Source organism: Papaver somniferum, chromosome 11, assembly GCF_003573695.1.
Source record: "Papaver somniferum cultivar HN1 chromosome 11, ASM357369v1, whole genome shotgun sequence".
Lineage (NCBI taxonomy): Eukaryota > Viridiplantae > Streptophyta > Magnoliopsida > Ranunculales > Papaveraceae > Papaver > Papaver somniferum.
Genome location: NC_039368.1, coordinates 116,773,279 through 116,787,875, shown reverse-complemented (window position 1 = coordinate 116,787,875; position 14,597 = coordinate 116,773,279). Strand labels below are relative to the sequence as shown.

Below are 14,597 nucleotides of genomic sequence, written 5' to 3'. Positions count from 1 at the left end.
TGTCTCTTACTCAAATAAGTTCATCAAATTATCCAGAATCTAAACTATTGAATCTAAAATAGACAACTACAAAGAGCTCCACAATTTCGAAATGACAAAGTCTTTTGCGGCTAATTCCTAAATCCCAAATAAAGTAAGGCCATTTGTCCTCCCAAAACTCAATTGAATCCCCATTCCGAATTTTTAATTGAGTATATTTGAAAAAAAATCATCAACCTCATTTCAAATACTTTTCAAGACGATAGTGACATGACTAGTATTTGAAGGAATTGTTCTCCACCTATTAGCATCAACTTCATACTTTTCTGAAATGATCTTATCCCACAAAATATTTTTTCTTTACTGAACCTCCACCACTATTTCTTTAGAAGAGTTTCTTCATTAGTTTTTGAAAAGACGAGGGTACCCAAATATACCTCAATCTAAAACTTTTCCACCTATAAGTCCTTTCTCCGAAAGTTATTGTCTATAGACTGAGTCGAGACAATACAACTAATCGGTTCATACTTCGTGTGATCTTCTATGGATACGAGATCGAGACAATACGACAACAAGATAACTTGTGTGATTGACTATGGATACAAGATCGATACAATACAACAACGAAGTATGTTTACTTGATAATAGGTTCGCACTTAACCAAACTCTAAGGATTGTCTATCAAGTAAAATAGGAATTAATGTTTGTGTAATTTAGTTTTAAATTATAATAACAACAATTATAATTACGGAAAATAAAAGTAAATGACACAACAATATTTTGTTAAGGAGGAAACCGCAAATGCAGAAAAACCCCGGGACCTAGTCCAGAATTGAATACTCTTAGAATTAAGCCGCTATACAAAATCAAACCAACTTCGTATAATTGAGACCAAGCAACTAAACCTATAGTTCACCTAGTTTCCTCGGTATTCATGCGCCTCCAACTTGTTAATAGGTCATGCACTTGGAACAATTCCTTTGGTTCGTATTCCAAACAGTAAAGGAACAACAAATCTGTTCGGTAGCAACTCTTTTCAAACAACCTGATATGAGTTTGACAAAGGCTCTTCCTTTTAATTAATAAACTCCTTTGTCGGGTCCGTAGATCAATCTCTCAACAACTACCGAAGTAATTGTTAGACTATGCAATCAATAATATTAATCATAAAGAAGTGTACTGATGCCGATCTACTAAACTAATCAATCCAATCCATCACAAAGATAAACCGATTATAGTTGGATCCCTTTCCATCCGAAACAAGTATTGTGTACAGCAAAGATTATAAACCCAAAAAGTCATATTGTCTTCAAATCTTCTTTAATCTTCAATCATCACTTGCGCACAATCAACTTGAACTTCTTGTGATCAATCACACACAAAATGGAGTCTGTTAATGTTGGATTATCACAAGACGTATTTAGATCTACAAACAGTCTAAAGATCCATGTCGAAACTTCGATCTAGTTTGAGTGAATCTTATATCAGAAGAGAAGATTCTCAAGCATAAACAAACCAGGTGCAATCAAAGTTCAACAAACGTTAGTCAATCAAATCAATCGAAAACTAATAATAAACCACAATTATCTAGTTTCCCACCAGCGGTACAAATAGAGCTTCTCAATCCCAAAGAAGTCATTAAACTGAGTGGCCGTAATAGATTTCGCCTAATTAGGTTACTTTCCTCTCCGAATAGGCGGCTCCACCAGTAACAACACAACTAGGTAGTTTTGCTGGCTCTGAGGATTAGTTTGCTAGAAATGCAAACTTCATTATTTATAGACAAGGAAGTTTGGACACCAATGAATTTCCAAAACCGAATATTCTCAAAGATATGCAATAAACACAAAATCGGCTTTCATAATTCCTGGAAATGCACTGTCCAAATATTGACCGAAATCCCAATAGAAAAATCTATAATTAGTAAATGCACATTACTAATTATTATTTTCTAAAGATATGCATTTAATTGCTGGAGATTAAATAACATATAAAAACTAAAAAACCTTAATTAAAAGATTCTCAATTTATTTCGATCTTGGGATTCTCCTTTAGCTATTAAGGAATATCTTTGAACAATTAATGATAAGAGTTACTGCACATGTTCAAATTATGTCGACATCTTTACTTTGCAAGTTCTTTTTCATACTTACAATCTTGGAAACGGTTTGCCACACTTCCAAACAAGTTTAGAATTGGTTCCTATGAATTCCAAGAAATATGTGATTGATTATCCTATCAAATCACCAATTATGGGTTTCACGGTTCTAACAAAACAAGTTCGGTTCTACCTCCATGCGAGTACTGTGCATAGTCACGCTAGTTACCAAAATTCGGTTGACTAGGTACTAGGATCGGTTCCCCACAACTTATGGTAAATACATGTATTCGATTGCACATGTACATAGGATCGCTCCCCCCAAAACTACAAACTTGTTGCACATGTTCATAGGATCGGTTCCCCCATCTACTAAAAACGTGTTGCACCTCTTACAAGGATCGATTACCTCTTGCAAATTTGTTGCACCTCTTACTAGGATCGGTTCCCCAATGACTAGATAAAAGTTTCTATTTACAAGGCATCGATCATACCATCTTGAGTGATTACTTAAGATCGGTTTCACTAATAAAAGTCATACCAATACATAAATCAGGCCTTGTGAATAGTTTTACCAAGATTCATATACAAGTTTATGAGTGGTTATACTGAACACACATATTGGTAATTCAAAATAGATTTGAAAAAAATAACAATACCGATAATCCTAGCGATTTTCCTTTCGATTAAAAAAACGAGTTTATGAACTTACTTCCTTTAAAGAATGTAAAAAATTGTTTCCTAGGATGAAATCTTCACTCATACCCATACATAATCACAATATCATTCATATGATCATGTCGATGTCTTATATACAAAGTTTAATGGTTAAGCAATAAACCTCGTACTATATTCCTTAATACTTTGTCTAACTAGAGTTTCATACACAGCTTCACAGTTATGTTTTCAATATGCACGACTTGAAAGATACGTTAGGGAAAGAAACAGTTCAAGTCAAATATTACTAACCTCAAGGGAAAGGATGATGTTGTCGTTGTAGCTCCATACTTATTCACATTCTTCAAGTCTTCATGTAATACTTGTAAGTCTCATATCCTAACACTTTCAAGCTAACCTATACGAAGTTCTCTATTATGTAATCAAGCGGCTCTTTAAATGAGTTTTGATTCACTAAAATATGACAACCGAACTTGACATACCAATGCTTGGTGGGTTCAACCGATCTATGCTCTAACAGTTTTAAGACCATGTGTTGTTTAAAAAAGGCAAAAAAATATTTCGATGAGTAAATAATTCTGCATCCAGAAAAACTAGTGTGTTATCTGCAAATGAAGTTCCACTTTGCTTGCAAGCCTCCAATAGGATATATAGCTTCACCAACAATTTGAAAAATTACACTTTCATTATATTTGTTCAAAGGATTGTGGGTGGGTGGGTGGAGTTGGGGGAGTTCCTAAATTTCATGAAGGTTACTGGTCTTCATTCCCAACTACTATAACCTCTCGATTAGACGGAGTTTGGAAACTCCACCGGGAATTTGGTGACCTTTAGGCAGTTTTTTTTTATCCTTATTCACTAGTCACTCCCATTATTCTGGTCAACTTCCCTTTTATCAGAGAGCCAACTCACAACACAAAAAACGACAAAGAAAATCCAAATAGACAATATCTATCTTTACCATCAAATCATTTTCAAATAATCATCCAATAGTTAATCTCTTACAAAAAAAAATGCCATAGATATAAATATTATTGCTTGGGAAATTTTCAAATGATCCATAACACAAAAAGTTCTTTGACAATAAATTATTTCGAACTAAGATTGCTTAGGACCAATGAACATCCATTGCTTGAATCATATTCCGAGACGTTTAACAAGACAAGCTTGACTTAAAATTTCTTCTTTTCAATAAATCTACCAGTCTCATAAAGATATGACGATAAAGATTGTGAGTAAATAGAATGGCTCAGTATTCACATACCTTGTTCATGAAGTTATCTAAATATTTTCGCTGATCTTCTGTCTTCGAGGGTTATTTACTGATGTATGATACTCAACTTCCAACTTTTATACCTAGTCCAGAACTTGACTTAGTAGACCAGAAATCAAGATGTAGTTTTATTCATATAACATTGATAACAAGCCTGAGATTCCAAAACTTGTGAGTTTGACCTAGTAGTGCTCTAACAAATGTTGATATGAATGAGAATTTTGGTAACTAGTTCATTATCATTCAGTTGCATTTTTAGATATTCAATGGACATAACTGAGAGATTTATATGCAGCTGACAGATGGGCCAAGTTTGAGTAGTTAGAATACACTAAGGATGCCTTCAGGAAAGAGCTTGAGCACATTTCGTAGGTCTGTTTAACTCATTCCTCAGGGTACCATTTTAGGTTTAAGTTCCCTCACACTTTACAGTAATTGAAAAGGCGAGGGTACCCAAATGTACCTCAAGTTAAAACTTTTCTTACCTATAAGTCCTTTCTCCGAAAGTGATTGTCTATGGACCGAGTCAAGAAAATGCAACTAATCGGTTCACACTTCGTGTGATCGTCTATGGATACGAGATCGAGACAATACAACAACGAAGTATGTTTACTTGATAAAAGGTCCGGACTTAACCAAACACAATAGAATTGCTTATCAAGTAAATATGAATTAACGTTTGTGTAATTTACTTTAATTATAGTAAAACAATTATAATGCGTAAAATAAAACTAAATGACACAACAAGATTTTGTTAACGAGGAAACCGTAAATGCAGAAAAACCCCGGGACCTTTGTCCAGAATTGAATACTCTCAGGATTAAGCCGCTACACAAAATAAACCAACTTCGTATAATTGAGACCAAGCAACTAAACCTATAGTTCACCTAGTTCCGTCTGTATTCCCACACCTCCAACTTATGAATAAGTCACGTACTTGGAACAATTCCTTTGGTTCGTGTTCTAAATAGTAAAGGAACAACAAATTTTTTTGGTAGCAACTCTGTTCAACCAAGTGATGTGATTTCGACAAAGGCTCTTCTGTTTATCTCATATAAACTCCTTCGTCAGGTTCTTAGATCTATCTTATTCTCAACTACCGAAGTAATTGTTAAGATTTTGCAATCAATACTTTTAATCACAAAGAATTTTATTGATGCCGATCTACACAACTAATCAATCTAATTTACCACAAGGATAAACCGATTATAGTTGGATACTCTTATACCGAAAAAAGAATTGTGCACACCAAAGATTATGAACCCCAAATCAGAAGTCTTCAAATCTTCTTAGATCTTCAATAAAAACCTGCACACAACAACTTGAATGTCTTATGATCAATCACGCACAGAACGGAGTCTGTTAACAATGGATTATCACAAGATTGTCTTTAGATCTACAAACAGTCTAAAGATACCTGTCGAAACTTCGATCTAGTTTGAGTGAATCTTATATCAGAAGAGAAGATTCTCAAGCATAAACAAACTAGGTGCAATCAAAGTTCAACTACCGTTAGTCAATCAAATCAACCGAAAACAAAAGATAAACCGCAATTATCTAGTTTCCCACCAACGTTACTAATAGAGCTTCTCAATCCCAAATAAGACTTTAAACTGAGCGTCCGTAAGAGATTTTGTATAATTAGGTTACTCTCCTCTCCGAATAGGCGGCTTCACCAGTAACAACACAACCGATAAAGTTTTTTGTCACGAAGGATTAGTTTGCTAGAAATGCAAACTTCAAGTATTTATATACAAGGAAGTTTGGACACCAAGGAATTTTCAAAACCGAAAATATTCTCAAGATATTCATTAAATCACAGATTCGGTTCCCATAATTCCTGGAATGCTTTGTCCAAAATAATGACCAAAAAATCTCTTTGGAAAATCTCTAACTAGTAGATGCACATTACTAGTTCTCATTTTCCTAAAATAAAATTAACAACCTTAATTAAAAGATTCTTAACTTATTTATGTTTCGATCCTGGGATTTTCTTCCTTTAGCTATTAAGGAATAACTTTGAACAATTAAAGATAAACATTACTGCACATGTTCAGAGTATGTCGACATCCTTACTTTGTAAGTCCATTTTCATACTTACAATCTTGAAATCGATTTTCCACACTTCCAAACAACTTTAAAATTGGTTCATCTGACTTTCAAGAACTATGTGATTGATCAAGAAAACTCAATCACAAATCATGGGTTTAACGGTTCTACCAAATCAAGTTTCGGTTCTACCTCCATGTGAGTATTGTGCATAGTCACACTAGCTTTCCAAAATTCGGTTGACTAGGTACTAGGATCGGTTCCCCACATATATATGGTATCTAACTTGTATGTGTTGCACATGTCCATAGGATCGGTTCCCCTTTCTTCTACAAACTTGTTGCACCTCATACAAGGATTTATTCCCCTTTGTGATGTGTTGCATATCTTACTAGGATCGGTTCCCCTTTACCCAGAGTTGGTATTACACAAATCACAAACTCGATCATACCATCTCAGGTGATTACTTAAGATCGGTTTCACTAATAAAAGTCGTACCAATACATAAGTCAGGCCTTTGTGAATAGTTTTACCAAGAACACAAACAAGTCATGAGCGGTTATATTAAATCACATATATTGGTTGTTCACAAGATATGCAATAAATAACAATACCAATAACGCCTGGCGATTTTCTTTTTGATTCACAAAACAAGTTCATGAATTTACTTCCTTAAAACACATGTAAAAACATTGTTTCCTAGGATGAAATCCTCACCTCATACCCATACATAATCACAATAACATTTAAACGATTATGTCGATGTCTTATCTACAAAGTTTAATGGTTAAGCAATAAACCTCGTATTGTATTCCTTAATACTATGTCTATATAGAGTTCAATCATGCTTCACAGTTTTGTTTTCAATATGCATGACTTGAAAGATACGTTAGGGAATGAAACAATTCAAGTCAAATATCACTAACCTCAAGTGGAAGGATGATGATGTCGTTGTAGCTTCTTACTTCTTCACTTCTTCAAGTTTTCGCAATACTTGTAATATCTCATATCCTAATACTATCAAGCTAACCTATACGAAGTTGACTCTAGTACATAATCAAGCGACTCTTAAAATGAGTTTTGATTCACTAAAATATGACAACCAAACTTGATATACCAACGCTTGGTGGGTTCAACCGAGCTATGCTCTAACAGTAATTCGATACACTTGGTTACATTAGATATTCGCCTAAACTATGCATAAGATACTGTGATTTTCTAAAAATTTCCTTGGGATAGATACAAAATGTACACTAAATTCCTTGTGTCCTAGACGATTACAAGGTGGTTTACTATTCAATGATGCATTCAATTAGTTAAACAGGATGACACCTTAGGCATTTATCCCAATCTCGAATAATCTGTAAAGACGCCCATTAAAAAGGCCGTATATATAGATTACCATATACCAAAGATGATTTGGTTTAAAGATGAATTTTGTATCGATGAAGGCAACTAAGAGAAGTCTTAGCTTTTGCTAACCTAAACTTTATTGGTTGTATGGAATTGAGATTTTTCTTGTCACAACAGGGTGTTTACTCCTCTAATTGTAAATATGAAAGAGCAATGCTGACAAGTCTCGTGCAACTTAGATGAAACTATAAGTTAACTAGCTAATATGTCCCGTGTTGTACATTTTGTTATCCTGGCTAAAATGAGGCCTAGGTGAGTTATTTGGGGCATATCAAATTCCTTATCCAATTTAGAGAAAGGGATAAGGGGTGTCTAAACTAGTTAAAAATACTGAATTACCTTTACTATTAAATTTCTATTCTAAGCTTTATCCTTCTAGATTTTAATTCTATTCAAAAAAATTCAAAACTAAAATCCATACAAATCATTTTAAATACAAACTAAAATGGAAACCTAACTCCATCATCGATTCTAACTACATCAATCGATTTAAAGGAAATTTCATCATCTCTTTTTCTTAAAAAAAAATTCAAGCAAAACATAGTCGATTGCAACACATTACTCTTAATTATACTTGTGATGGATTTGTCCATTCAATAATGAAAATTACAAACAATCTTGAATTTCTGTGTTTGATCATAATCGGTTGACGTTCATATCCATATTGTACGATTCCTATGATAATCGGTCTATGTTCATGACCACGTCAACCGATTATTCTGTATGCATTTTCTTGTTGATTGAGATTTAACCAGAATTGGTTGATGTTCATGCCCATATCCCCGATTCTGGTATGCAAGAATGAACAAGTTCTCTGTATGTTTTTTTTTTGCTAGAATCGGATTATGTGAATGTTCACATAAACCTATTGTATAACATTTGATTTCTTAACTGCAATAATCGGTCCATGTGGTTATATAACATCCTCCGATTGTTAACAGTCTTATGACTTACTCGATCATAGAATGAGTATTATCTCATATTCATTTTGAAATCCAAGTGATGTACTCGAACTTAAAATGAGTATAAATTTATAAAAAAATTTAATTCGAGTGATGTACTCGAACCGAAATGAGTATAAATTTATAAAAAAAATTCCCGACCTGAAAATGAATATAGCTTAAACTCGTTCTGAGAATGAGTATGCTGGTTTATACTCGTTCTGAGAATGAGTATGATTCTCAAATAGAGTATGACTCATACTTGATCTGAAAATGATTTTGTTTGATGTTTCGGTTGATGTTCATGTCCATATAGACCGATTCTGGGCGAAAACATTTTTTTTTATTGTAAGCCTAACCAAAAACCGATTGTAATAATCAGATTTTATATATACATATGTTAACCGATTCTTGGTGGGCTTCGTGAATACCAACCCAGAATCCCGTTCATGAGAACATGAACGTATACCGATTATGGGTTGAAATTTTTCAAAAAAAAAAAGAAAAAATCATTTTTTTTTATATATTTTGATGATGATGAAAGATTTGTTGATTTCTAGGTTAACATGATTAAACACCAATCAATTACCCGATTAACAATAATTAATCAGGGATAAATTAACCATTATGTAAAATAGTTGGATACGAGTTTTTCATTTTATTTCACGATGACCCTTTTTTATCCTATAGTCATAGGCCCCAAATAATCTTTATAGCCCCAATTTAACCAAGTTTATTATCGAATGCTGGTGCAATGCTATTTTATGTGCAAGGAAAAAAATTGTCATCTGTTTTTTTTTTTTTTTAATGTACATTTTTGTGTACCCCTCTCCCTTGAATGTTTAGTTCCGCCCTGCCGATCGGACCTATAACTTTACCGGCAAATCAATTTGGCAAATTACACTTTCACAAATCTCACGAAGTTACCGGCCCTCATTCGGAGACGGACCTAAAAAGTCTTAATTCGTTTTTCAGTCCGGACTAATAACCTTGGTCGAGCAAACATTTCACCTTTTTAGGCTTATGAGTTATGACGGCTACCTGGGCTAAAGCTCGGGTTAGCCCAGCTGTAGATCCGTCAGTGCCCTCATTCCCAATTATCACCACCTCCCGATTAGACGGAGTTTGGCAACTCCATTTGAAATTTGGTGACCCTTTTGGCAGCTTTTGTTCTTTTCAGCCCTACTCACTTCCACCATTCTGGCCAACTCACAAGACAAAAAACGACAAAGAAAAGCCAAATAGACAATAACTATCTCTACCGTCAAATCGTCTTCGAATAATCATCCACAGTGATCATCCAACGGTGAAACCCCTTTAGGGAAAATGTACTTGAATAATCTGAACTGTTTACTGTACTTTTTCATCACTCCTCCACTTTACTGTCTCACAAATCTCTCTCTCTCAGTTCTCAAATCTCTCTCACCAAAATCAAATTCTCATTCCCATTCCCACAAAATTGAAAGAAATTAGTCTCAATAATCATCTGTTCTTTAAATCCTCCCTAGAAATCTCTAAATTTTTTAATTTTTTTTAGGGTTTAGGATCAAAAAAAATATTAAGAAATGGGAAATTGTTGTAGATCTCCAGCATCAGTAGCAAGAGAAGATGTGAAATCATCAAATTCACACGATCATCATCATCATCACAATGGAGGTGGAAAAAAGAAGAACAATACATCAAAAGAATCAAATAACAGTAAAACAGGCACAGCAACAATAAAAGTGTTAAACGGAATAAGTAAAGAAACAATCGAAGAGAAATACTTAGTAGATAAAGAACTAGGGAGAGGTGAATTTGGTGTAACATATCTATGTATTGATCGTGATTCAAGTGAGTTATTAGCATGTAAATCGATTAGTAAGAGGAAATTAAAGACATCAATCGATATCGAAGATGTAAGAAGAGAAGTTGAGATTATGAAACATTTGCCTCAAGATTCAAGTATTGTTTGTTTTAAAGAAGCATGCGAAGATGAGAATGCTGTTCATTTGGTGATGGAATTGTGTGAAGGTGGTGAGTTGTTTGATCGGATCGTTGCCAGAGGACACTATACGGAACGTGCTGCTGCTTCTGTTGTGCGGACTATTATGGATGTGGTTCAACATTGTCATAATAATGGTGTTATTCATAGAGATTTGAAACCTGAGAATTTCTTGTTTGCTAATAAGAAAGAGACTTCACCTCTCAAGGCTATTGATTTTGGCTTGTCTATATTCTTCAAGCCTGGTGAGACTTTCTTACACTGAATTCGTTTTTCAAAATTAAGTTATTGTTAGTATTATTAGGAATTTCTTACTAGTTTAGGAAAGAATGCTGAAAAAATTATACTGAGGTTGTACCCTAAAAATGTGAAAAGTAGTAAGAACTTGGCTAGTATCTGAGAAGTAGTAAGAACTTGGCTAATAGGAAACCTAGAGGTTTGTCTCGATTTTTGTTTTTGTTTGAATTAGGCGGTTTGTGGTTAGAATTGGAGAAAAACATTGATGAAGTATATAGATTATAGTAGTGGGCACAGATGTGGAGGATTATGTGAATGCCTTATGCTGTTGTCGTGCACATTGCCATTTCCAACTACCTGGTTCTTAATTTACCTATTAAGACTTAGTATAGTGTTTTGTGTAGAAACCTTGAACATCGGACAGTGGCGAGTGAAAGATAATCATGTAACTCTATAACTGCCAAACCAAAACAGGCATGGAACGTTCTGAATATGACCTTGCTTGCGAACAACACAATGTAGGAAAGAAAATGCTTTTGGCTGGGTGCTTGATAGGTACAATGCATCTATTCTCTTCATTGAATGTCTACTTTTAGACATTGGTTATTTACAATAGTTGCTTAGTTAACAATGAGAAGCAATAAGTTAAAGTACCAACTGTACATGTTTACTATAATCTCATGCTGTCACATGGTGTTCACCATAATCCTTACTGTCACCTTTTCATTTAAGCGTCTACTTATACAATTGTTATATGTTCTCATACCTTAGGTGAAAAATTCTCTGAAATTGTGGGAAGCCCATATTACATGGCCCCAGAAGTGCTGAAGCGGAACTATGGACCGGAAATAGATATATGGAGTGCAGGGGTTATCCTCTACATCTTACTGTGCGGAGTTCCTCCGTTTTGGGCTGGTGAGGTTTCGGCCTTACGTCAATGCAGTCAGCTAGATGTCCATACGTCATTTTTTTGCTTATATGTGAATGCTTTCCTCCAGCTAAGTTTTCTTTTCTTGTTCGAAATGCAGAGTCAGAACAAGGGGTCGCACAGGCCATTTTACGTGGGACAATAGATTTTAAACGAGACCCTTGGCCAAATGTTTCAGAGAATGCTAAAAATTTGGTTCAAAAGATGTTGGAGCCTGATCCAAAACTTCGGTTAACTGCAAAACAAGTACTTGGTACTGTCCTTCTCCTTGTACAAATCATGAAAAACATCGATTAGAACGTTGGCAAACCATATGTTTTTCTTTCTCGTTCTTTACATTATGTTCTTTGACGAAACTCATTGTGGCTTTGGAAAGTGTAGTGTGAAGTCTGTTTTTTTAGGCAAATAGGTTAGCTATATATATTCTGCCGTGATTCACTTGTATCATCTAGTCCTGTGGTTACTATTGTAGACAAATCCTGTTTTACGAAACTGTAATGCTTAAGCCATTTCCGTTATATAACTGTTGCTTAGTTACTATCGACAGTTGAACTTATAACCTCACATGTGCTTAACTTGCTCTATAATGTGAAAGAATCTACTAGTGTCAAATAAAACTTTGGAAAAAACTTGTTAGTGTGTATGTTCCCTTGACAATTTTTCCTCCGCTGCTGTCAGAGCATCCCTGGATCCTAAATGCTAAGAAGGCTCCAAATGTTCCTCTTGGAGATGTTGTGAAATCAAGGCTCAAGCAGTTTTCAGTGATGAACAGATTCAAAAGAAAAGCTTTAAGGGTGAGTTAACCAGTTTTACAGACTTCTCATATCCTTCTTATTTCCTTGTTTAGCAAACATTTATGTCCATAAAAAAATCTTATCTAAAAGGTTGTTTTGGTAGGTCATTGCTGATCATTTATCTACTGAAGAAGTTGAAGATATCAGAGAGACCTTCAAGCAGATGGATGGAGATAATGATGGTTTCGTTTCAGTTGTGGAACTTAAGGCTGGGCTGCAAAATTTCAGTTCCCAGCTTGTGGATTCCGAAGTACAAATGCTAACAGAAACTGTAAGTGTTAACCAAATTTCTGTGCCTAATTTTCGGGAACATCAATCTTCCCTCATCTAAAGACACGCATTACTATTAACATAGTCAACGGATAAACCCTTTGTCAGTTGTTCGTATTGGAAATAATGTTTTCTTCAGGTGTACAATAGGCCTTTACGTTCTTAATTCTTATCTAGATTCTGAATTGGATAATCTTATTATATCTCCTCGAAAGCGTAAGTCTTTGTGATTACCTATATATTTGTGTCGATAATATATTACCTATATATTTGTGTCGATAATATATACTTGGATTAGTTGTTGAAAGACTTACAAAAGGTGGGTTCGAGCTACAAATGTATTAAAGGTTACGGCATTCTGGCTTATCCAGTGGGTACTGTAGTTTTCTGCCATCTTACATTCTGTGACTCCGCTGAGAGCCCTTCATAGACTTGCTCTTGTTTATGCTCTGTTAGATGTCGAGATTAGCATCCTTAACAGGGTTCTTGCTTCGTTTAACTGTAGCACCAACAGAATTAGGGTGCAGTTGGGACACAAATTAGGGTGCCACCATTTTCATATCTCTTTCTTCTGCATATGGATTTCTTTTCTGATTGGGTATTCTGAACGATACAGATAGAGACCAATGGAAAAGGGACCCTCGATTATGATGAATTTCTTGCTGTGTCACTCCATTTACGGAGGATGGCCAATGATGAGCATCTTCACAAGGCCTTCTCCTACTTCGACAAAGATAGAAACGGCTATATTGAGCTTGAGGAGCTGAAGGAGGCATTGATGGATGACGAAGCCATTAACTGCTCAGAAGTAGCTAACGACATTCTCCAAGAAGTAGACACTGACAAGGTGAAAACTCCAGATTATCTCTTACTGAACGTATTACTGTTACTTATTGTGTTGTATTTATCTTAGTAAATTAACCTTTCGATGATTATAGGATGGGCGGATCAGCTACGATGAGTTTGCAGCAATGATGAAAACTGGAACAGATTGGAGAAAGGCTTCTCGACATTATTCAAGAGGGAGGTTTAACAGTCTCAGCATTAGACTAATGAAAGATGGTTCTCTGAACATGGGAAGTGAGGCGGTAAAAACGGATGTGCCAAAAGAATAACACTGTAATTAGGCTGAAACAGTAGCTTCTAGGGTTGCCTACACGTTGTATTGTTGTGAAATTCCTAAGACAAACGTTTACCTATTGTTTGATGAAATATCCGAGAGATGATTTTACGTGATTCCGGTCTTAGTACTTAAGATGGGGAACAAACTTTCAAAATGATGCAGAAAACTTTGGTATGTACATTAGGATATTGTGTTGGCAAAATAAACCCAACCTACTACGGTGATTGCAAAAGTAGGAGGAAGTCCTTCTCTCCTAACGAACTTGCCCGGTGTGAAGAGCAAGGAGTATCTTGCTAGCAGCACGACTCAATTCTGCCTCTCTGGTGCAAGATAGGGAAGCTCATAACTTTGTTTGGTCGCTAGTTTTCTGCTATTTGTCTTGTTTGTTCTAGTCTTAATGTGGGTACTCTATTTGTTTTTAGATTGTACATGTATGCCATCTCTTGTCATCCTCTTTCTTCTCTAATCTGTTTCCATTCTTGGTTTGTCTTGTTTCTCTCTCCTTCCTTAATTCTTAGCTTTTGCAGTCACTGCACGTTTTGCTTTGGTTAAGTCCATTAGACTTTGTACATTCCCCATTAATGGTTTGATCTCAACTGAATTTTTGTTAGTGATTGAATTCCCTTAGCTTATTCTCTGGCATCTCAGTTTGGTGGTCTCTTTTTTTTTTTTTTTGCTAAATCTTCTCAGAAATCAATCTATCGTCTCGTTTAGTTTTCTCAGAGTAGGAAATACCATTAAGTCCTAGAAATAATATATTAGAGAGAGTCTAATCCAGTTATCTGTTTAGTCCTTTTTGGTAAAATATATTATAGTTTGGTCCTATGATG

General features: G+C 35.0%; 1 protein-coding gene across 1 annotated transcript; it reads left to right on the top strand.

Annotated features, from left to right (window-relative positions):
• Positions 1 to 9,793: 9,793 nt before the first annotated feature.
• On the top strand, positions 9,794 to 14,233 carry LOC113321743 (calcium-dependent protein kinase 13-like). Its single transcript, XM_026569650.1, has 7 exons — positions 9,794 to 10,660; positions 11,424 to 11,567; positions 11,681 to 11,833; positions 12,259 to 12,374; positions 12,478 to 12,645; positions 13,261 to 13,491; positions 13,583 to 14,233. The coding sequence occupies exons 1-7, from the start codon at positions 9,997 to 9,999 to the stop codon at positions 13,757 to 13,759; spliced, it is 1,653 nt and encodes a 550-aa protein (XP_026425435.1). The 5' UTR covers positions 9,794 to 9,996; the 3' UTR covers positions 13,760 to 14,233.
• The last annotated feature ends 364 nt before the right edge of the window (positions 14,234 to 14,597 follow it).

What these genes read in the sequence shown, in the direction of transcription:
- LOC113321743 (XM_026569650.1), top strand. Translation starts at nt 9,997, where the DNA reads ATGGGAAATTGTTGTAGATCTCCAGCATCAGTAGCAAGAGAAGATGTG. An exon ending in GTCTATATTCTTCAAGCCTG is followed by an intron (nt 10,661 to 11,423) that starts GTGAGACTTTCT and finishes CTCATACCTTAG; the next exon opens with GTGAAAAATTCTCTGAAATT. An exon ending in AACTGCAAAACAAGTACTTG is followed by an intron (nt 11,834 to 12,258) that starts GTACTGTCCTTC and finishes CGCTGCTGTCAG; the next exon opens with AGCATCCCTGGATCCTAAAT.